At 59.4% G+C, this 21,913-nt stretch overlaps 2 protein-coding genes across 3 annotated transcripts in view; one reads left to right on the top strand and one right to left on the bottom strand.

The window, feature by feature from the left end:
• Positions 1-3,857, top strand: part of ADCY7 (adenylate cyclase 7) — a 42,363-nt gene extending 38,506 nt beyond the window's left edge. Inside the window, exons 22-26 of the mRNA XM_012730736.1 lie at positions 230-376; positions 878-982; positions 1,255-1,390; positions 1,910-2,034; positions 2,239-3,857. Of these exons, the coding sequence (XP_012586190.1) occupies positions 230-376; positions 878-982; positions 1,255-1,390; positions 1,910-2,034; positions 2,239-2,385 (660 nt within the window). The 3' untranslated portion in view covers positions 2,386-3,857. The remainder of the gene's footprint in view (positions 1-229; positions 377-877; positions 983-1,254; positions 1,391-1,909; positions 2,035-2,238) is intronic.
• Positions 3,858-5,798: 1,941 nt separating this feature from the next.
• Positions 5,799-21,913, bottom strand: part of KIAA0513 (KIAA0513 ortholog) — a 33,377-nt gene continuing 17,262 nt past the window's right edge. Inside the window, exons 3-13 of one of the 2 annotated variants that reach the window (XM_004690330.2) lie at positions 20,132-20,231; positions 19,370-19,443; positions 17,021-17,091; positions 16,051-16,252; positions 14,941-14,981; positions 14,617-14,695; positions 13,080-13,157; positions 11,961-11,990; positions 9,282-9,362; positions 8,670-8,764; positions 5,799-8,019 (exon numbers count right to left, since the gene is read on the bottom strand). In XM_004690330.2, the coding sequence (XP_004690387.1) occupies positions 7,970-8,019; positions 8,670-8,764; positions 9,282-9,362; positions 11,961-11,990; positions 13,080-13,157; positions 14,617-14,695; positions 14,941-14,981; positions 16,051-16,252; positions 17,021-17,091; positions 19,370-19,443; positions 20,132-20,231 (901 nt within the window). In that variant the 3' untranslated portion in view covers positions 5,799-7,969. The remainder of the gene's footprint in view (positions 8,020-8,669; positions 8,765-9,281; positions 9,363-11,960; positions 11,991-13,079; positions 13,158-14,616; positions 14,696-14,940; positions 14,982-16,050; positions 16,253-17,020; positions 17,092-19,369; positions 19,444-20,131; positions 20,232-21,913) is intronic. The other variant, XM_012730674.1, reaches the window with a different exon arrangement.

Consider the following 21,913-nt stretch of genomic DNA (forward strand, 5'->3'; position numbering starts at 1 on the left):
GGGGAGCAGAACAGGCAGATGATGAAGTGCACTGCTGAGGGGAGCAGCGGGGAGACAGGGGAGGCCTGCCACGCTGTGTGGGTCACTCCGGGGCAGGAATCGAGCCAGGGCCGAGAGGTGATGGCGCTGCGACTTAACCAGGAGCCCCCAGGCGCTATGTGTAACAGCCCGCTTGAGAATCATGCGGTCGCCTGCCCCAAGCACCGCCCGCCCCCACTCTTCTCCTCAGGACTGGTACCATCAGTCCTACGACTGCGTCTGCGTCATGTTTGCATCAGTGCCGGACTTCAAGGTGTTCTACACGGAGTGCGACGTCAACAAGGAGGGCCTGGAGTGCCTGCGCCTGCTCAATGAGATCATCTCCGACTTCGACGAGGTGCGGCTGGGGCGGGGCCCGCTGCGCTCCGGAGCGGGAGTGGGGGTGGCATGGGCGGCTGCCTGCCCCGAGGGACACCGTGACCCAGTGCAGCTGCGCCTAGCAGGGCGCCCCGCCGCAGGAGCCCTCCACGGCCTCTGCCTCAGCGGGCGCTGTGCTAGCACCGCGGTGCCGGCAGTGGCCTCGCTTTAGTGTCAGCTTGTCCGACCGCCCGATCCGCCGGCAAGCGGCTTCCCAGGAAGTTGGCGCTTTAGGCCGAGTCACTGCGAGCAACCGACATGCCTGTCGGTGCTGTGACCCCCACCACCAGGGCAGTGGGGGGGGGGGAAGAGAACCCAGAGGCCAGGTCCCCACGGTGACACTGAGCTCAGTCCGGAAGGGCCAAGCGTGAAACACGCCCGCCTGAGCAGCACCCGTGGGAGGGAGCCCTGCACCCCTCAGAATCGGGGCGTCTGGCTGGTTGGGTGGCCCTGCTTCACCCCGCTTCCCCTCTCCCTGCAGCTGCTGCTAAAGCCCAAGTTCAGTGGCGTGGAGAAGATCAAGACCATCGGCAGCACCTACATGGCGGCTGCAGGACTCAGCACCCCCTCGGGCCTCGAGAGCCAGGTACTGTGCAAGCCTGGTGGCCCCTGGCCCGTCCCCCTGGGAAGGGAAACTCGGTGGCCCTCCAGACCCGCCACCGACAGGCTGCAAAGGGAGCGCCCCACTCGCTGCCGTCCATCCCTGAGCTCCTGGCTTGGTCGGGGAGCAGACCCAGCCCCCGTGAGGAGCCCCTGGCCCCTCTCTGCCACTTGCGGGCCCTCCCATGGCTGCGATGGCCGTGCTGGGGCACCAGTGCCCCCAGGCGGGGTGCTCCAGTGTATACCCTCTGCGGGCAGGAGGACGGGCGCACCCCGCAGGGCCTGGCCAGGCAGCACGCCCACATCGGCATCCTGGTGGAGTTCAGCATCGCCCTGATGAGCAAGCTGGACGGCATCAACAGACACTCCTTCAACGCCTTCCGCCTGCGAGTCGGTGAGGGCGGGAGGGCCGGGCTGCCGTGGGGGCCCTGGGCAGCCCCTGCCTCCAGGCAAGTGCACTCCCAGCCAGGGTACTCGGCCATTTATTATGACGCTTTAGACATCCCTCGCCCATCTTACCACCCTGGTGCCAGGGACTTATGCCTTCTTTGCATACCATTTATAGAGCCAGCTTTGATAGTTTTAACTAAATAGAAAGGTGTCACTACAGAAAGCAGAGCACCCTCCCCTCCTGAAGTCACCAGCTGTACACAGGTGACTGTAAAAATACACCAAAAAACAAAGTAGTCAATATCCAGCCCCTGCAGCCTCCAGGACTGTGCTCAGAGTCCTTGAGTTCGGCAGACTCTGAAGATGTCATGCCAGCTCCAGCTGGCCGAGTCTGAAAACACAGGATGGTCTTCCCGCGCTGCTCTGCTGCCGCAGGTCCAGCCTTCTGGTTGGCTTTGTCCGTGCTTCCGAGGGTGGGTGGTGGCATCCGGGCAGCGCCTGAGGCCGCGCCTCCCTCCGCCAGGCATCAACCACGGGCCTGTGATTGCTGGAGTGATCGGGGCGCGGAAGCCTCAGTATGACATCTGGGGGAACACGGTCAACGTGGCCAGCCGGATGGAGAGCACTGGAGAAATGGGGAAAATCCAGGTAAAAGCCACCTGGGGAAGCTCCCCAAGGGGGAAGAACTTCTAGAGGCGAGGGGCCCTGGGCTGGGGCGCGGGCTCACCGCCATCGCTGGCTGTGTGGCTTTGGCACCGGTGTGTCTGCTGCTCCTTGGGTGACGCCGGCCTGTCCCTTGCACGACACGCTTTCTTCCCGCTTCCAAAGGCGCAGGCTCCTTTTCCCTTTCAGGTCACGGAAGAGACGTGCAGCATCCTCCAGGAGCTCGGTTATTCCTGTGAGTGTCGAGGACTGATTAATGTCAAAGGCAAAGGCGAGCTGAGGACTTACTTTGTCTGTACAGACACCGCCAAGTTTCAAGGGCTGGGGCTGATCTGAAGTAGATTTCCCTTTGGCTTGCTTCAGAGAAGGCAGACTCAGTCTCCCGCGCTCCAGAGGCTTCAGGGTCTGCCCCACCACCTGGCTGGTGCGTGTGCTCCCTGGGACTTGCACTAGGCAACTTCCTGGACTGTGCACCAGACCCTGCTGGACGTGAGCACTGCGGCTTAGGGAGCACATGGCCGCGAGTCTCTGCTGCTGGGAGGCTGCAGCCTGCAGCCCCTCTGGAAAAGGCTCACAGTGTTTTAGATCCTTGTCCCGGTGCTGTGGAGTCGGTGGAGCACGACCAGAACACAGCGCCCCCTTGTGGCAGGTGACTGCACTGCAGGCTGTGTCTTATTCAAGCGCGGAGGACTAAGACCTTCCCAGGATGGGCGGGGGCTCCTTTCTCCCCAGCTACCGGATTCCACATTTCTCACGCAGCGTTGCGATAAACAGAGTTCAAAGGGTGTTTTAAATCTGTAAATGGTTTCGAGCAGTGGGCGCAGATACAGCAGACACATGTTCCTTCTTGCCGTCTCTGGCCTGTGACTGGCTCAACTGGATGTGTTTCTGCGGGGTGTGTGCATCCTGGTGAATGACTTCGGAGATGGCAGACTGCTCCCTCCAGTGGACGATTTGCCTTTTTCACACTGACACCTCGGAAGGACCAGGGTCCAGGAGCAGCTCGGGGCATCAGCCCAGCAGGGACCATGTCTCCAGCCGAAAGGCCGCCAGCGGCCCCGGGCTTTGCATCAGAAAGCTTTGGAGGTTAACAGCAAACACAAGCCTGGACAACTCGCGTGACCTCCCAGTCTTCTCCTGACTACTTAGCATCTTGAGATCTCCCCTGTACCCTATGTGTTTAGACAGTGGAGGGCTTCCCTGATGGCGTAGGGGTTGGGTCTCAGCGCCAGCAACTCTGCTGCCTGAGTTCCATCCCCGGCCAGAGAGGTGACCCTCATGGCACAGCAGGCCTCTCCTGTGTTCCCCACCGCTCCCCTCAGCAGTCTGTCTCATACTGGGCAGTAAGGGAGTCTGCAGAGGACTCACAGCCTGCAGGATTCCTTTCCTTTCTCCTCATGGGCACTCTGGAGAGCTTCAAACTCTAGGGGCCCACTGCTCATAGCACATGTAAAGAAGGGGTTCCCGCATCTGGAAAGCGAGGCTTGCACGAGGCAGACATGTTCTCGCCTGAACCTGAACGAGCCAAGGCAACTGCAGAAAGCCAGGTTTGTGAAAAGGTGCCTTACAGGGCTTCAAAGCAAGGGAAAGAAGTCACTATGTTTCAAGGACAGAAATATCAAGCTGCTGATCGTGTCTTCTGAATTGACTTCACAATCATGAAGTCTCAAAATTTAGGCAGTGGAGGGCTTCCCTGGTGGCGTAGGGGCTGGGTCTCAGCGCCAGCAACTCTGCTGCCCGAGTTCTATCCCCAGCCAGGGAGCTGGTCCACATGGCACAGCAGACTTCTCCTGACTCCCCCGCTGCTCCCCTCAGCTGTGTCTTTCAGTCCACCTGTCTGTTCTGCTCCCCACTTTGTGTCTGGTGAATCCTCTCACACCCCATCCCCTTGAACCTCTGGCCTGTACCCCAATTCTGTATGCATAAATATATCTTCAAAAAAAAATCTTTAGTGACCCAGGTTGGGTCCCCAGGAAAGTCGAGAAGGTCTTGACACTGAGACACGTCAGTGTGCTGGGTCTTGGGAGATGGGTCTTGCAGTACTCGTTATTTTTATGTCCTCCAGCAACAGAAACCTTACTGGGAGATAATGAAAAATAGATGGTCACCAGGTGCTCATTTCCAGCTCAAGCAGTGCGCTCAGATAAAAACGTTTAGTTTTAATTTTCAATGTTCAGGTCCTAGCAAATAATTGACCATAAAAATCATTTGCAGTTATTTCTTTATAAACCTGTTTTCCAATGACCAAGTCATCTCTTCACGGGTGTCACTTTGTTTTGTGACAGGACACGTACCTTTTCTAACACTCACTTCTCCTTGGTCAAGTTTCTCCCAAGGCAGCCTCCCCAACTCCAGTGAAAAACACACCTGCAGTTTTCTGGTTTACCTAAGAGAATTTCCTAACAGAAGATTCACCTTTATCTACTGTGTGGATACAATACATCAACTTGCAAAATATACTTTGAGAAGGTCCAGGCAAATAACTGGGGGTTATTCTGTATATTTATATATTATGTGATATGTTTCAAATGTCATGTTTCCTTTTTTTTTATAAAGCACCAGTGTTTCTTTGTTCAGCTTTTCATACATTAAATGAGTAATGTGGAAACTTCTGAATGTCTTAGTGTTTTGAATTTAAATATTTGCTTGGTCCTCAGCAATTTACCTTAGCTAATTAGATAAAAAATCTAAGTGTCTGATTTTTCTGGCTTACATCTGAGAGATAAAGATTAGACTCTTAAAAGACTCGAGGATTCGCCCTCCTTTGTGGCGCAGCGGGTTAAAGCACTGCACTGAGAAGCTAAAGCCACTTCAGCATGAGTTCCATTCCCGCCTGCCCCAGAGGTGACCACATGGCATGGGAGACCTCTCCTGACCCGCCCGCTGCTCCCCTCAGCAGTGTACTTCGTCGATCTGCCTGTTCTGCTCCCCACTCTGTCTCTGGTGAAGCCTCTCGCCACCCCTGAACCTCTGGCCTGTACCCCAGTTCTGTATGTACAAATAAATGTTAAAAAAAAAAAGACTCGAGGATTAATTTTCCTTCACCCTGCTTGTTCTTACTGAACATTCTTACCAAATATTAATCTCCACAATGAAGTTATTTCCTTTCTGGTGTTTTACAGGACTCTACAATCTTAGCGGGGTCCCTTTTTAAAAGCAGGGACCTTGGTCTTTGCACTTATCTAGGCTAGAACCTGGTTTCTGGTCATTGAAAGGGACATCCTGACTCATCCCCCCCACTCACCTCCCCCTTTAAGTAAACTGCTCAAGCACTTGACCTTTGTATTTTAGGTAAAAGTAGGTAAGTAGTGAAACTGTAAACAGGAAAAGTAAACTTTCCCTTAAGGATGATTCCAGGATGACGGAGCTTACCTGGCTTATTCTTTCATGATTCCAATTAGCTCTCCCCCAAATGGGGTACCAGGCCAGAGAAGACTATGAGATTCCTTTTTCTGAGGCAGGTTGGAGGGGGGCGGGTCAGGCCAGCACCTAACCCCTCACCTAACCCTCCCCCAAGGACATCATTCTAGTAAATTCTCTTTAAAGTGTATTTGTTTCCATGATAAGACAACAAAATATCTCACTGGCTGAGAATGTTTGCAAAAAGCTCGTGAAGAAGCAGCGTCACTGTTCTGAAAACAGGGGTCTGACCAGGGTTTCCTGCCTTCAGATGTACATCGTAACCGTGGAAGTCCTGTTTCTCCTCACAAGGGCGACTTTTTTGAATAAATCATCAACAAGAAACGTGGTAAGTCAGGAACTATTTGGTTACTTCTTTAATGGGGGGAGTGTGGCAAATACGGGAGAAGAGGGATTTCAGTTACTTCGGGGGCTTCCTTTTGATGGATGGTCATGGAAAAGGCTATTGTCTGCGCTGCTTTTCTACCACTTCATCCACAGGCAGTTCCAAGGAACAACCCGGCTGACAGCACAGTGGGCTCGTCGGGCTGCCGGCCTTCCGGGGACACCCGCCGGCATCCTCTACAGTGAGATGCTTGGCCCGCAGCAGCCAACGGGAGACAGCAGGCTCCGGGCCGCGCACCCGGCGGCACCTCTGGGGTCAGGCTCACCCCAGCTTTCAGGAATGAGGTCTATGGCAGAAGGGAAAAACCCAAGGCACCCTGTCTCCACCTCCCACTGCTATTTCTAGGGGCCCATGTCGAAGAAAGTCTCAAGGTCATTTCTGAAAATAAAGTGCTTGGCAACGTCCAAAGTCAGAGCTGCTCCCAGCTGTCCTGCCCCGTCCCACTGCGGGGACAGTGCTGCCTGCTGCCCAGCTCCCTGGAAAGAGGCAGAATTCTCTCCTCTTCCTCAGGAAAGGACGCGTCAGAATTCCTACACAAAGTCCTCGGATGCACAGGGATGAGTCTTCTGGCACCCTGAAGTCTTGAAACATTCCAGCTACTTCCAGAAGACTAGTGAAGCCTCTGCTGATGAGAGCTAAAAGCAGAGCCCCTGAGGCTGCACAGCAGGGAGAAGCACAAAGCGCCATCCAGGGCTGGGTTCAGGGTGGAGGAGGATGTGTTCCTGGAGGCATGAGACGAGATGTCTGCCTGGGAGGCAGTGGGGGCCATGCAGTGTGCCCCGCCCGGCCTCAGCAGTGTGCGGGCTGTGTTTAGGAAAACACACCGCCGCCCCACCCCCTGCCCCCAGAGACAGGCTGGTGTGGGCAGCCGCTCCCCATTTCTTTGAGGACAACATTTCGCACCCAGCACTCAGTGCACCCCTCTCGTCTCCTCTCTGCGGCTCAGCGCTGCCTCTGGGGCACTGCATGAGGACTCCTGGCTGGGTAAGTGCCGTCAGGCATGTCTGCGTGTGCTCACGGGTGTGGGAGTTGGAGAGGTAGAGGAGAGACGGGGGGCCAGGAAAAACCCCAGGCCAGTGCGCGAGCAGTGGTGGGAGCAGAGGGTCTGGGCTGGAGGCAAGCGTTCACGGGCTCTGGGGTGCATGCTGGAAGCGGTGGCTGGGACCCTTGGGACAGGCCCAGGGAGAAAAGCGGGGCTCCCGGATGTGGGGGTTCCGCAAAGTCTGAAGGAAACCAGGAAGCGCACCCACACTTCCTGCCACACTGCAGGGCCCAGCGCCCTAGGAGCAGACCCCAGAGGCTGCTCCAACCCTGCCACCAGCCTCTGCCAGCTGCCCGGACACTTGCACAGATGTGTCTGTCCTGTGTGCAGTGGACAGTGGCACTCGGACAGGGCAGTGGCCTTGCAGCAACTGAAGAAACACATCTCTCCGGGCCTTCCTCCAGGACAGCTGGTACGAGGTTCTCAGAGGAAGGCTGCCCCAGTCCACCGGGAGGGTGGCCACAGCGCCCTAGCCACACTGGGGTGCTTCTCACAAAGCCACTGGGCTCACACGCCTGCCCGACAGGCCTTCCCTGGCCAGGAACGTCCGTTCTCTGCACAGGGCTCCCGCCCTCCTCCAAGCGTCTCCCTCCTTGAGGGTCCTGGGACTCCATGGAGAGGGGCCAGAAAGCCAGAACAACTCCAGGCCGGCCCAGTGCTGCCCCCTCAGGGCCTGCTCAGAGGCGCACAAACATTGTGCACGTGGTGGGGGGGCCTGGCCCTCCCGCCGCAGCTGCCTTGACGCCCCGCGCTCCCACAGGCTCTCCAGCAGGAGGCCTGCTAAACGCGGTGTGTCCACCTGGCACTGGCCTCCTCCGTCCTCAGTCCCACGTCACAGGCTGACACTCGGGGGTATGGACAGTCACCTCAGTTTTAGCCACGTAATCCCAGGGACCCTTTGGCGTGGGGGGAGCAGACACAGGCAGAGGGGAGGAAGGGCAGCCAGACTCTCTAACTGCTAGTTCTAGGGCAGCGCGGAGTGGCTCTGGGTGCTGCCGAGGTCATGCGGGGTCATCAGGTGAGGTGACAGCCAGTCGCTGGCCCTCCCGGGGTGCCGCGGGGACCACCGTGGTCTACTCGGTGGCCATCTGCTCGATGTGGTCACTCAGCAGCTTGTATTGCTCTGGAAGGGAAAACAACGTTGCTTGGACATGGGCAGGAAGACCCTGCTCTGGCTTCAGGTGAGGGCTCATCAGCACCTCACACAGCTAGCTGGGCGGGGGCTGGGGGGGTGCCGGCATGGGGAAGGGGTCACTGGGGGCGGCCTATAGACCCTGGAAGCAGTGTCCCTGCCCTTGGTTGGCACGGTGGCGCTGGCGGAAGGGTTTCTGGGCTATGAGGAGGGCCTGTTTTGTGGGGTAACACAGTGGGTATGGCCCCAGCACACCAGGAGGCGGATGGCAGCCTCCTGAGACGACAGAAAGACCTCAAGATGCCATCCCCACGCCGCCTCTGCTGCCACGCTGTACCTTCCTGGCAGTGGGGTTCGGGCTATCAAGGGGCCACACGTGCCAGGTCCTGAGTCTGAGGCTAAGTCCTGTCTGCAGCTTTGGCCCTGACAGCCAGCGCTGAGCCACCAAGCCCCCACCGGGCAGAAGTGGATTTCTCGGGTCCCGAGAAGGGGGCAGGGCCTGAGGCAGGCCGCACAACCTCACCCAGACAGCCCAGCCTCGCGTCCGTAAGGAGCGGGACCAGCCTCCGAATGGGGTGAAGGAAGGAGCAAGACGCGCAGGCGCCCGCTCCCGCCCACCTGCCCGCCTCTCCGGGACTCACCTTCGTCTAGACTCCCGATCACAGCCTGCTTCTTCAGGAAGTCGCTGCACAGCTTCCTGCTCAGCCCGAAGGCCAGCATGTTGTGCGTGAACGTTCTGTGGGGAACACACGACCCTCGAATCTCCCTCCGGCTGCCGGCCCCCTCCTCCCGGCAGCCCACCCACAGCCCTCCATGGCCAGCCGCCCACTCGGGGGAGGCTCCTGCCGCGGGGTGGGGACGGAGGGCTCGTACGAACAGGAGCCCAGGCCCACAGCAGCCAAGCGCACACGGCCGGGCGCTGTAAGCACGTGTGGCTTGCTGACACTGGCACCGTGAGGGTGGGGTCCTCCTCAAGAGCCTCGGGGTGGGGAGTGCCTCGACCTGCAGCCCCTCCTCTGGGTGCCTTCCTCTGCCCCGATACCTCACCAGTGAGTGACCTGGTCAGGGGCCAGCACCATTGGCTTGGGAGAGGAATGGGCTAGGTCTAGGCCAATCCTCCCACCTGGACCATCCCCCTACTGTCCAGTACACTTCCCCTCCCTCATCCCGACCCTCCTGGCCCAGCTCAGAGCCTGTCCTGGCCCCTGCAGCCCTGCCCCTGCCCGCCCTCCCCACCTGTGTAGGGCACTCACCCCAGCTGCCCGAAGGTGATGTTCTCATGGAACCGCAGGCTGTCATCACGCTCCTCTTGGCTCATGTGGCACCACTTCTCCCTGCAGGCACAGAGGTGATGGAGGGTTCCCGAGAGCCTCCACATGGCACGCGCCCCCTGCTCTGAGCTCCGCGGTGGCGGGCAGCCCAGCGCCGCCTCCCACATGGCGGGGGCAGTCACCACAGAGTGGTCATTCTGCCGGGCTCTGACCCTCCCCAGTGGGCCCCACGCAAACATCTCTTTCCTATCCCTATGATGAAGAACCTAAGAGCAACAGGCTTCCTACGGACTCGGAGACGGAGCCCTCAGCGCTGCCCAGAACATTCTCTAGGAGTCGAGGCCAGCTCCTCATCACGAACGGGGTTCCAGAGTGGCGATCTCAGCCCCACCACATGGTGGGGAGGCCCACGGAGCGTAGGGCCTGTGCTGGGGCAAGTGGGCGCCCAGGCCCGGCCAGGAGGCGCTCACTGCTGAGAAGCCCACGAGACGCTGGCACGGGGCCAGTAGCTGTGACAGTGACCAGAGGCTGGCGGGGGTCCAGCAGGCTGGCGGGGGTCCGGCAGGTGGGCCTGGGCCCGCTTGGAGCTGTGCTCTCTGGGCACGTGACGAGGCCCAGGCCTTCGCTGAGGCCCACAGTGTCCTTATGGTCCCTTTGGCGCCGTGTCCCACACAAAGCACGGGGCACCCCAAGAGGGAGTCACATGGCCTCTGACCTAAGGCTCTAAGGACAATGGCGTGTGCTTAGTGGTGAGTCTGAAGAGCAGGCTTTGAGGTGGGAAGGCCCTGAGGGTGCTGAGTCCATGTCCCTGCTTGAAAGTCTCTCTGCTGCACGTAGGTCGCCCCCCGCCCCGGGCCAGAGCACCCCCCCCCTCCTGGGCCAAGGGGCCATCCAGCGCCCACCCCCCGGTGTGCAAATGCACGGTGTCTGTTGAGAAGTGCGCCAGCGGTTGAGTCCAGGCCCCTAAAGGTCAACATCTACATGGACGAGTCTGACCAAAACAAGTTGAAGAGGAAGACGACAGAGAAGAGAGAAGTGGGGTGGGATGGGGTGTGGGGCTCACAGAAAGAGGAACAGAACCCGAGAATGCCAGCTCTGACTCCCACCACCCTCCAACCTAGGCCATTACTCTGTTGCAGCTCAGCGGGAGGCCACAGGGCCTGGACTTCGAGGGAGGCCAGCCCCTCCCGTCCAGGGCCGGCCTGCAGTGCTCCACTCCCTCCCTCCCCCTCCCCTTTCCCCAGTGGCCTCTGTCCGCACTGTCCAGGCACACAAGTCCCCACCAGGCACAGCTGTGCAGGCTGGGCTGTACAGCCCTGGACACAGGGGAGCAGCCCCCTCGGGAGTATGCAGCAGCCCACACCGCATCCCCCCAACCCAGATGGGGTGATTCTTTGTGGTTTGGGCGGGACCAGAATTGGGTGCTTTAGCCAAATTCTGACGAAAGAGGGGCGGGGGGGGCAGTGACGGGCACTGGGCAGCTCTGGCGACGCCGACAGGCTAATCGGTTCCTTAGGGCTCACTTCACCCCCTAGGACCCATCAGGGCCGAGGGGAAGGGTGGTGTCAACTGTCTGAAGTCTCTGGATGTGACCAACAGCTCGCAGCGAGAGCGCTGAGAGCCAAGAGGACACGGATGGCAGTCGGCAAAGACATCCAAAAACAGAAACAATGTCTGGCGGCAGGAGGCCGCCCAGGCCTGATGCCCACCGCCCACCTCCCAGATCTCAAGCAATGAGATGAAGCCTGGTGAGCCCTGGGACCTGTGGGTGTCCCCAAGGGGCGGGTCTGAGATGTGAGGCCACAGCCCCTCTGGGGAGTAGGCCTCCAGGCCAGACGTCCCCACTGGGCTCAGCACCCCGGGCAGAGCCATGAGGCCCCAGGGCCTTAGGCTAGGAAGCCCAGACAGACGAGGGGCTCTGGGCTTTCTTCTCCACATGGCCAAATGCTCCTTTTAAAGCCAGAACAAGGTTACAAGAGAAACAAGATTTCTCACAACACCACCAGCAGTAAGGCTCCATCATTAACGAAAGGAATCATGCTTTGTGAAATCTCCACTGGGGAAAAAGATACTGGACCAGAAATGACATTTTGGCTAGGTGGGCCTTTAGCTCTAAAAGTAAATCACAAGCGACCTGACAAACACGGAGCTCCACAAGAGGAGACAGACCCCACCGTGGAGTCACAGGAAAGGGCCTGTCCTGGGCCCTCACAGTCTCCACACCGCAGAGCGACAGCTGGCCCCACCCGGTGCCACCCCCCTGGAGTGGAGGGTGAGGGGCTGCGGCCCTCACACCTCCGAGCCCGTGAGGCTGCAGAGACAGGGCCTCTGCAGGCCGCAGGATGTATTTGCTGAGGGGCCTGAGCCCAAAGGCACCTCCCGCCCCCGGAATCTGGCCAGGCTGGAATCTGGCCAGCCTTCTGGCCGCCACTGCACTCTCCTCCCGGAACACACACTAGGCCTCCCGGGAAGCCTTCAGAGGCTACATGGCATCCTGACTACTTCAGGGGCACCCCACCATCACCAGCCTGGCCTGCCCCCTGGGGATGCCCTCACCACCGGCCTGGGCTCTGGGCCCGCCAGCAGCGGAGAGCATGGCCCCCCGCCCCGAGAGGCCCCAGCGGGACCCTGCTGCTGTAACACGACAGTCATGACACACACCTCTTCTTCTCCTCCTCTCCAGCATCCCCTCTGGAGCGGCAGCAGAAACAGGTAAACAGAGGAACATGTCAAAGTCATGCAAGATGTGGATGGAAAAGAGAACAAGCGAGAGAGCAGTTATCGCAGGCAGGAGCGGAGCGACAGAGACGGGGGACGGGGGTGCCCCGGTCACGTTTCCTGGGGGCTGCAAGGAGACAGGAGACCCGCCCGCCGACCGCAGGTAAGCTCTGCCCGGACCTGCTCCAGGGACTTAAGGATCCTCTAGGGTCCCGGGCAGGAGGTGGTGGCGTCCGCTCATGCCCCCCGGCAGGCTGCCACGGGCCAAGGGGCCTCTGGACGGGAGCTGCCCTCCGGGAGTCTCTCCCAGGGGTCGGAAAGTCTTGCTCAGACAGCAGGCACCTGCCCTCTCTCCTGCCAGGGGAAGTCCCCAACATTAGGGGAGGGGGACCGGAGGCAGGGCCTCCGAGCCTCACGATGGGTGGGAGCAACAGGAGGCCCGGGCCAGGGAGAGCTGCTGCCCTCGACTGCCCGGTCCCGTGCGGAGGCTGCCCCTCTGCTCGCTGTGGCGGGGGCCACCTGAGTCCCTTCCTGCTGACCACGCCCCTGCCCTGCTGGCTGCGCTGGCTCTGGGACGCGGTTTAGAAAAGGGGTTCCCTAAAGTGCAAGACCACACTCGGGGAGCCAGAGGGTCATCCAGGCTGCAGGTGGGAGGGGAGGCTGGAAGCAGCCACTGTATGTCCCCAGAATGTTAGCTGGGAGAACGAAGTCTGGGGACGTGGCAGCCCCACCCCAGGAATCCGTGCTCCCTTCCGACTTCCTAAGGCAACAGGCAGGTGGTGCCGGTCCGAAGGCCTCAGCCAGGGGCTGTGAGCGTTTGGAGGAGGGTCAGGCCAAGGCATGCCAGAGCCCAGTGGAGAAGCGCGCATGCAGGCTGCACCCGCCCGCCGCCCCCGCCGCATGTGCGGGCCCTTCAGGCAGCTTGCAGGGCACGGGGCAGGGCCAGGGGCCGACAAAGAAACGCAGAAGCAGGGTCTCGGCGCCCTCTGCATCCTCTTCAAACACAGGAGACTAAGCCCTCCCCGGTGCTCGCCCGGCAGGCCGGCCGGGCGCGGCTCCTACCTGGTGGTGGGCGACCGCTTCCTCCTCTCACAGTGCACGGCATCAAAGAAGGCTGCGTTCCAGAACCTGAGCGTGTGCCTGCAAGACAGAGACGTGGGGAGGTGCAGGGGGGCACGGCACCCCGCCACTTCTGGCCGAGCTGAGAAGCCTGGGAGGCAGAGCTGGGGAGAGACCCGGGCCTCACGCCTTTATCTAGATCCAGGGGGCTCCCTGCCACGCACAGTGATGGCATCTGCTTCCCTCCTAGCAGGGAGGCGGAGGTGCAGAGCCTACCAGGGCGCAGGCCCAGAGACCAGCGGGCACAGCAGGGTGCGGATGGGGGTGTCTGCGCCGTCCCCACCGACAGGCTCTGGGAGGGCTCTTCTAGAACTGTCTACCTGCATAAATGGAAACCCAGGAGGGGCTGGCCATGCGCAGAGAGGACACACTTGTAGGGAAACATCCCTCTTGAAGGTCAGGGTGGGCAGTGACGGCCCTTGGGCCCGGCCCGGCCTGCGCCTGCTGTCGAGTGGCATTGCAGAGGCAGTGGCCCTGCCCTCTGTCACTGGTGGCTTTTACTCTGCCACAGCAGGGATGGGCGATGGTCTGTGAAGCTTAAAACATGCTCACTGGTCCTCTGAGGAACGTTGTCTGGGCCCTGCCGCCAGTCAAGGCCAGAGGGCCAAGCGGCACCAGCAGGCGGACGCCAGGCGGCTGCACGGCCTCCCCTCTACGCAGCTCCTCCGGGCCCACCCCTCCTGCCACGTGCCCCACGTGGGCAGTGAACTCCCAGGCTGCGCTGCCATCTTTGAGGGAGGCCGGGCGGGGTGGATGGCCGACGGGGCGCCAGAGGCTCGGGAGGGACTAAGGCAGCACTGTCGGTCACCCCGGGGCAGGACGGACGCCACGCCCCTGGCTCTGCTCTCGCTCCTGACACTCGGCCTTCACCGACCACAGCTGATGACTTAAGTCCTGTGAAGTTCACCCGTGTGAAATGTACCACTCAGTGGCTTCGAGTCTATCCGCAGACTTGTGCAGACTTCGTCACGATCTCCGGAGCACCCCCGTGACGCCCCGGGGAAGCCCCCTCCCCACCCCGTCTCCTTCGACCCTGACATGGGCACCCTGCTCTGCCTGCAGGGCTTGGCCTGCTCTGGGCACATCCTCTGAGCGGGGTCACATGTGTGGCGTCTCCCCAGCGAGGGTCATAGTTCACCCACGTCGTGTGTGATCAGTGCCTCGTTCCTTTAGGGGGCGCTGATGGGGGCAGATAGTCACCCGTCTCTGCCACTAACGGGCACATTCTGACAATTGTGTGGTCAGGCAAGGTGGCTGCTGCTGGGCTCGCAGTGTGACGGCCCAGCCTGGGCAGCCCGCCGGGCACCACTGGCATCACACAGGCCGCTGCGGGCCGCCACCATGCCCGAGGCCAGATTCTTGGCAGCCCGCCAGCTCCTCCTGTGCCCTCTCCCCAGGGGGGCTCCCCGAGGACCACGTGACCTTCCTTCCTGCAGAGACGCTGCCGGCCCCTCGTCTGCCCACACGTGCGGGGGCTTACCAGATGGGCTGCTGCTTCAGGTGCGTGTACAGGTAGATCTTCTCCCCCTTCCTGTCCTCGCCTGGGCTGCTCACGGTCACTGCGGGAGGGGGAAGGTCAGGGCAGCTCTGGGTGCCCACCCCAGGGCCACATCCCCAGCAGCTTCCTTCGCAGAGGCAGAGGAACCTGGAGGAACTGCTGCCCTGGCGCGGGGATGGCAGTGGCACACCTGGCACTAGGGGAGCTGCTTGTGGGTGCTGCTAGTGAACAGTGGGCGGGGTGACAAGGACCGAGGGGCACTGTGGAAGCACGCCTGGCGCCCGCTGGAGCACTGGAGAGGCTCACCTGTCCTCTGCGGCCTCTCCTTTGGCTTGTTCTCCTCGTCCCTTGGGGGAGAGAAACCACAGCAGTGACCAAAGGCCCCGCCCAACACGCTCCCGCAGACAGGCGCCCGCCCACGTCGCTGCAACGGGCCATCTGGGCACCCGTGCGCCGCACATGGCCGTCTAGTTTATTATGTTGCCTCCACTCTGTCACTTGCAGGTTGTAGACTGAGGTGATGTGGCATTTAGGCCTCTTTGTGCCCTTGTCTTTGAATCCCAAACCGACCGGATGAGAAGAAGGAAGCAGCCAGGCTGACACCAGCCATCGAAGGGAACAGTGGGTGCACAATGGGGGGTGCACAGGTGCTGGGGCCCCACACATGCACTTGGGGTCCCACACAGGTGCTGGGGGCCCCCACACACACTGGGAGCCACATAGGCGCTGGGGGACCTAGGCACCGGGGGGTGCATACAGGCACTAGGGGGCCCTGCACAGGTGCTGGGAGCCACACAGGCTCTGGGGGCCCGCACAGGCACTGGGGAGCCCACACAGGCACTGGGGGATGCCGAACAGGCGCTGGGGGGGTACTTACAGGAACTAGGGGCCCGCACAGGCACTGGGGACCCTGTACAGGTGCTAGGGGTCAGCATAGGTGCTGGGGGCCCCCTACAGGTGCTGGGGGTGCCGCACAGTTAATGGGGGCCCACATAGGCGCTGGGGGGGCCAGGCACGCTCTTGCTGCTGTGTGTAAGTCGTCGCTTCTAGGACACCCACACCCGGAGCTTCCATCAGAGCACCTCAGTCCCAGGCACCATCAACACTAACTCTCCCCCCAGCCAGGGGAGGGAGGGGCTGTCACATCCTCCTGCCAACTGATGACTGCCATCTGCTCCTCCTCAGTCCTAGAAGCACCGACCCACAGGGACCGCCCTGTGCGTGGGTACACGCACACATCTGGGAGCCACGGCCCACTCGCTGAGCTGGCGGCTGTGCTCCCAGGAGCCACTCTCGGGGCCCCAAATCCAGAGGGGAGGACGGGGCCGCCATCACCAGGCAGGGCCCGCCCAGCCCCGCTAGCGGCCGTCCCAGTCCCAGTTGTGTGAAGGCCCCTCCCCGGGCAGAGAGACTCACTCATTCTTCTTGACCAGGGGTCCCTTCAGCTTGGTCTCCAGCCCGCCAAAGAAACCCTTGACATTCTCCGTCTTGGTGTTCTTCAGCAGCCGCTCCGCGATGTCCTTCTTCTCGGCTAACCAGCTGTTGGCGGACTTCAGGTAGGAGTCAATGCTCCCTGCGGGCTTCTCCTTGGACTCCGTGGGGAGCAGGTGGGGCTTCCCTGGAGAGCGGGGGAGAAAGGAGCACAGCTGAGTCTCCTCAAGTGCCCTCAAGTCTCCTGCATGGCTCCAGAAAGTTCCAGTGCAGTGACCCAGAGAAGCAGCAAGTATAGGACGCCTCTCTTGCTTCAGAAAGGAGTCTCCAGCCTGACGTGGGGACACTGTCCACCTACTGATGCCCTCCCACCTCAACCAGCGGCTGACCCACGTCCTATTTTATAATCCCTGTGGGCTTCCCATCACCAAATCACCCTGTGCCATCACCATAGTACAGGGCATTTCCCTCCCTCCGCTGTTTTTGATCCCATTCCCCACTCCACCCCTGTAAAAAGTCTCCAGTATATAGTTGTTTATTATTATTATTATTATTATTCCCCCCCCCAGTCCTTTATACTCCTGCCATGAGTGAAACCGCCTGGGATTTTTCCTTTTCTTTCTGGCTTATTCTCACATCTATCTTATTAACACACAAAACCGAGGTCCTCACATTCCACAATCCTGCGTCTACCACAAGATGTCCTGGCTACGGTCTTCTTTCCTCATTTCCTAACACCACAGTGTTTGCCAGATGGCAAAGAGAAACTCACTCACCAAGTCACCTCTTGAGTCACCAGGCAGCTGTGTCTCCTCTGCCGTAGGACTCACTCCCTCTCACCGCCCCCTCCACCCCCCGCCATCAGCTTCTTTTATTTCCTGGAAGCCTCACAGCTTTGCCCTCCAAAGTGAAGACATCCCCAGGGGCTCCCAGGCCTACGTGTGCCAGGCCTTACCGATGTAGTAGTACGTGAAGCACATGGTCATGAGGTTCTTGGCGGGCCCGAAGTCATCCATCTGATGGCACCTGTAAGAGAGGCAAGTGTGCCTGGCTGGGGAGCCCGGTGCCGCCCAGGAGGCAGGTGGGGACACTGCCAACGGGCTTCAACCGACCCTCGAAGATGCCGCACAGGAGAAGCCGCGAGAGTGAGCCACACCCCAGGCCCCATTAGGTGTTTCCCATCAGGCACATGGCCGGGGCAGGAAGGAGTTCATGCCAGTCAGGGTGTCTTTCATGGGGTGAACTCCAGAGGTGTGGAGGTGAAAGGATTTTCCAGAACGGGCAGATCTGCTGAAATGCTGGCTGAGGGGAGCAGCAGATGAGGCAGGAGAGGTCTGCTGCACCATGTGGGTCAGCTCCGGGCCGGGATCCATCTCAGGCGGCAGCGGTGACAGCACTGAGACTTGATGACGAGGCCTCCGGGGAGCCCCCGCCCTTCACCCCGGAGGAGCAGCAGCCACAGCCCAGGCAGCTCGGTGGCAGGATGGGCAAGTGTCAACCCAGTCAGGTCTTAGGCCAACACCAGAAGCCCCGGTGTCAGGCCGCCCGACCTCTGCTTCTGGGAACTGACAGAGCCATCTGCGTCCAGCTCTGGGCTGCATCACGACCACCTAGAGGGCAAGTGACCATGTGGGTGGCTGGGTCATCTCTGGGGCAGTGGGTCCGGAGGGCCTGAGGGCTCCATGCCTAGCACCCTGTGACACCAGCAGCTCCTGGCCCAGGGCTGGCACTAACAGAGCTGCTGGGAGTAGGATGCCTACTTACCCCTGCCTGGAAATCAAGTGAAATCATGGCAGACAGGACACTTTTAAATGCTGAAAACGCTCTAAAGTGTAAAGGGTACTAAACTTTACACTCACTCCACCGGGCAAGACGGGGGTGGGGAACATCAACAAGCCCTTCAGCTGCTAGAAGCAGGCAGCAGGAAGGCACGTCAGCATTAGAGTCCACACAGCCTCTATAGATGCAGCCTTTCTGGAAATTGATGGCTTTTTGTGGAAAAGAAATTGGCTGGCACAGGCCTGATGGGTAGAGGTGAAAATGGGCGAGGACCAAGGTGAGAACAGGCTGTGTGGACCAGTCTTCCCTTCCTTCCAGACTTCTTTCTACTGGTTCCCTTTTATTCTATTCTTTGCTGTTAAGTTCTTAACCTTGGACATATTTTACTGAAAAAGAAAAAAAAAAGTCTTTGGGAATGGTCCTGACAGTGAAATAAAGGCCATTTTTTGTTTATCTTTCAATAAAAAAAAATCTAATGTATGAACCAATAAAATTCCTAAGTTTAAAAAATATTTTCCAAGTATTAAAAGCTATTGCTTATTTCTGTCACAACCACCCACAGACACAGAGGCTGCGGCAAGGTCACAGGACGATGCCGTGTTCCCACAGGACTGGACCTTGACTGTGCTGCTCCCAAGGGTACCATCTACGGCAAGCGAAGCTCCGGGTGGGGAAGGCAGCCCGTGGGACAGGCCCCACCACAGGAAGATGGCTCCTGAGCCCCACAGACGCAGGTCTGGAAGCTGAAGTGGTCTGAAGCCAGGGGATGCACGGCCAGGTTGACACCAGAACACCTGGGCCCCCTCAGCCGGTTCCTCGCCTCCCGGCTCTGGGAAGCAGGAGAAGGAGAGACAGCTGGGGGCCCAGAGCCCCCACGGGAGCACATGCTGAAGCTGGGTCTTTCTAAAAACGTGCAGGTAAAATCAAGTGGCCGCTTTCCTCCCGTGCCTGCCTCCTGTTCAGGGGGACAGAGAGAGGGGAAGAGACAAGGGACTTGGGGGCTCAGGGAAGATTAGGGTTTTAGAGAGCAGCTCCATTTCTGAGCAGACAGGGAAGGAAAATAGAGGGGGGTATGCAGGCTGGAAGGACAAACGGACAGGGACAGGGAAGGTGGTGATGGTCTGGAGGACACGCCGAGGTTGGGGGCCGGGGACACCTTTCATGGCAACAGGCTTTTTTGGCAGAGAATGATTAGGACTCGGCTACAGCCCCCTGGGGGCCACCCCAGGGAGGCCACTGCGCTGGATGAACTTCACAGCAGAAAACCAAGAAAACTCCAGCTCTCCCTGGGAGGACGGCCCCGTCTGTCGCCAGCGCTCCTGAGACGTCACTGTCACCCAGGACTGGGCTTGAACCTGCTGCCAGGTCAGACCTGCGGGTCCTGCCCGTGGCGCGTGAGGCTCTGTCAACACTTCAGGGTGGGCCTCAGCAAATGCAGCTGCCGACTCTCGGGGCTCTGACTCACGCACAACCGGGGTCGGGCCGGGGAGCAGGGTGGGAGACAAGGCCGTATCGTGCCACTTACTCAAACAGGACCACCGCGAAAGACTGCACCAGGCGGTAGAAGGTCGGCTCTGAGACGCACTTGGAATTGCAGCGCTGTCCAGAAAGAAGGCGTGCGTCACTGGCGCCCAGGAGGCAAGGCCGCTGGGCCGGCTGAGCCACCCGCAGGGCCGGGCCAGGCCCAGCACACAGCAGCAGCCCAGGGCAGAGGACACATTCCTGCGCCCTGGTGGCATTTTAACGCACATGCTCCCTTGGCACAGAAAAGGATGGGGAGTCAAACCCCACCCGGCCCCACCAGCTGTTCCTGGATGGTGGCTTTGGGCCCTTTGTTTCTCTCTGTGCAAATGTGCACTGATTTTTCTTTGAGGCACAAATGATTTGTCACCAAAATGCTGAACCTAGTAAGAACATAAAGCACTTTAGAGAGAAAAGAGAACCCCCTGGATATTCACAAAACTCATTTTCAGAACAGAGATGGCTTCCATCGTCTCGAATGTGTTATCTTTAAAAAACTGAACATCATGGGCCATTTCACAGGCGCAAGGACGCAGCCTGGGCCTTGCCTTTGAAAGCCTCTGTCCCTGGGACTTCTCATGGATGGAGTCCAACATGCCTGCTCCTCTCCAGAGGGGGTCAAACCAGCTATTCCCACTACTCCGCTGGGCATTTCAGAACACTGTGGCTAAGTTGCTTCTGCTGGGTCATTCCCCTGCCCTTCTGTCCACAGCAGATGGCAGAGAGCTGTGGGCCACACACCTGGCCTGTCCCTGTCCAGTCTTACCTGGGCACTCACGTAGCGAGCAAACCATTCCCGGCCCTTCCCATTCTCACTGCTGCAATATTCTCCGAACTTGGCTTTCTCCTCCTGGTCCAAATCATCTCTGAAAAGAGGCACAGGGTGGGGGGGAAAGAAGCCACTTTTATTCCTCTGGAACAAAAAGGGGACTGTCGGGGATGAGGAAGAAGGGACCCTACCCCACCTGCCTGATCCCACACACTAGGTGCCTGGCTGGAAGGGGACCAGCGCTCCAGAGCTGAGCTCTGCCGGCAGGAGGCGCAGCGAAATGGGCGCCCCCAGGGCTGGCGTCTCCAGCTCCACTCACTTCCACTCATCTCTGGTACTGGTCAGCAAGTACCCCACACCCATTTCAGGACACTCAGAGGCCTCATCTCCGCAGGCAGGCTGTGGAGATGCTCCTTGTGCGAGGGAGGGAGGCTGTGAGGATGGTGGCCAGGCAGGACGTGCTCCCTGCCTGATGGGTAAAATGATCTCAGACCACTTCTGTCACTGTTTGTGGGGGCCACAAGTCTACCTCGAGCATAAAAACTTCAAAAACGGAAGGAGAAGGCTGAAGATCACTTGGCTAGTGTGATTTCATTTATTCAAGGCTTTGTAGAAAACATCTTGGTCTCATTTCTCCCAAAATACCAACGCCAGATGAAACGGGAGACTCCACCAGCTGTTCGCACTCATGTCTGGAATATTCTTGCCCATGCATCCGGCTCGGCTGTCCAAGCTCCAGGATGCTGACCGGGCAGCCACAACGAAGGTGGGTTCACCCAGAAGCTTCGCAAGCTTCTGGGTTGTCTCCCCTTTACCTGTGCTGCACATGCTCAGAGAAAGCTTACCCACCCTGGCTAATGTCAGCATCAGTGAAACAAACAAACAAACAAACAAAACGGAAGAGCAGGAGAGGCCACATCTATGATCCCTGGCACACAGTCAAAGGCAGAAGCAGGCGCACGTGGGCGCAGGGCGCGTTGGCACCCCTCGCTGCGCCAGACGTGGCAGCCGCCGTTGCCGGCTCTGCGCCACCACCCCACAGCACCTGCTTCCCCTGTGCTTCTGCACGTTTGACTGAGGCGCGCACACCCGCACACCGCTCAGCCCTCCCCCCATGGCTCAGCCCTCCCCCACCGCTCATTCCCTTTTATTCTATTCTTTGCTGTTAAGTTCTTAACCTTGGACATATTTTACTGAAGAAGAAAAAAAAAAGTCTTTGGGAATGGTCCTGACAGTGAAATAAAGGCCATTTTTTGTTTATCTTTCAATAAAAAAAATCTAATGTATGAACCAATAAAATTCCTAAGTTTAAAAAATATTTTCCAAGTATTAAAAGCTATTGCTTATTTCTGTCACAACCACCCACAGACACAGAGGCTGCGGCAAGGTCACAGGACGATGCCGTGTTCCCACAGGACTGGACCTTGACTGTGCTGCTCCCAAGGGTACCATCTACGGCAAGCGAAGCTCCGGGTGGGGAAGGCAGCCCGTGGGACAGGCCCCACCACAGGAAGATGGCTCCTGAGCCCCACAGACGCAGGTCTGGAAGCTGAAGTGGTCTGAAGCCAGGGGATGCACGGCCAGGTTGACACCAGAACACCTGGGCCCCCTCAGCCGGTTCCTCGCCTCCCGGCTCTGGGAAGCAGGAGAAGGAGAGACAGCTGGGGGCCCAGAGCCCCCACGGGAGCACATGCTGAAGCTGGGTCTTTCTAAAAACGTGCAGGTAAAATCAAGTGGCCGCTTTCCTCCCGTGCCTGCCTCCTGTTCAGGGGGACAGAG

This window comes from Condylura cristata, unplaced genomic scaffold, assembly GCF_000260355.1.
Source record: "Condylura cristata isolate star-nosed mole 26May11 unplaced genomic scaffold, ConCri1.0 scaffold00028, whole genome shotgun sequence".
In the NCBI taxonomy this organism is placed as follows: Eukaryota; Metazoa; Chordata; class Mammalia; order Eulipotyphla; family Talpidae; genus Condylura; species Condylura cristata.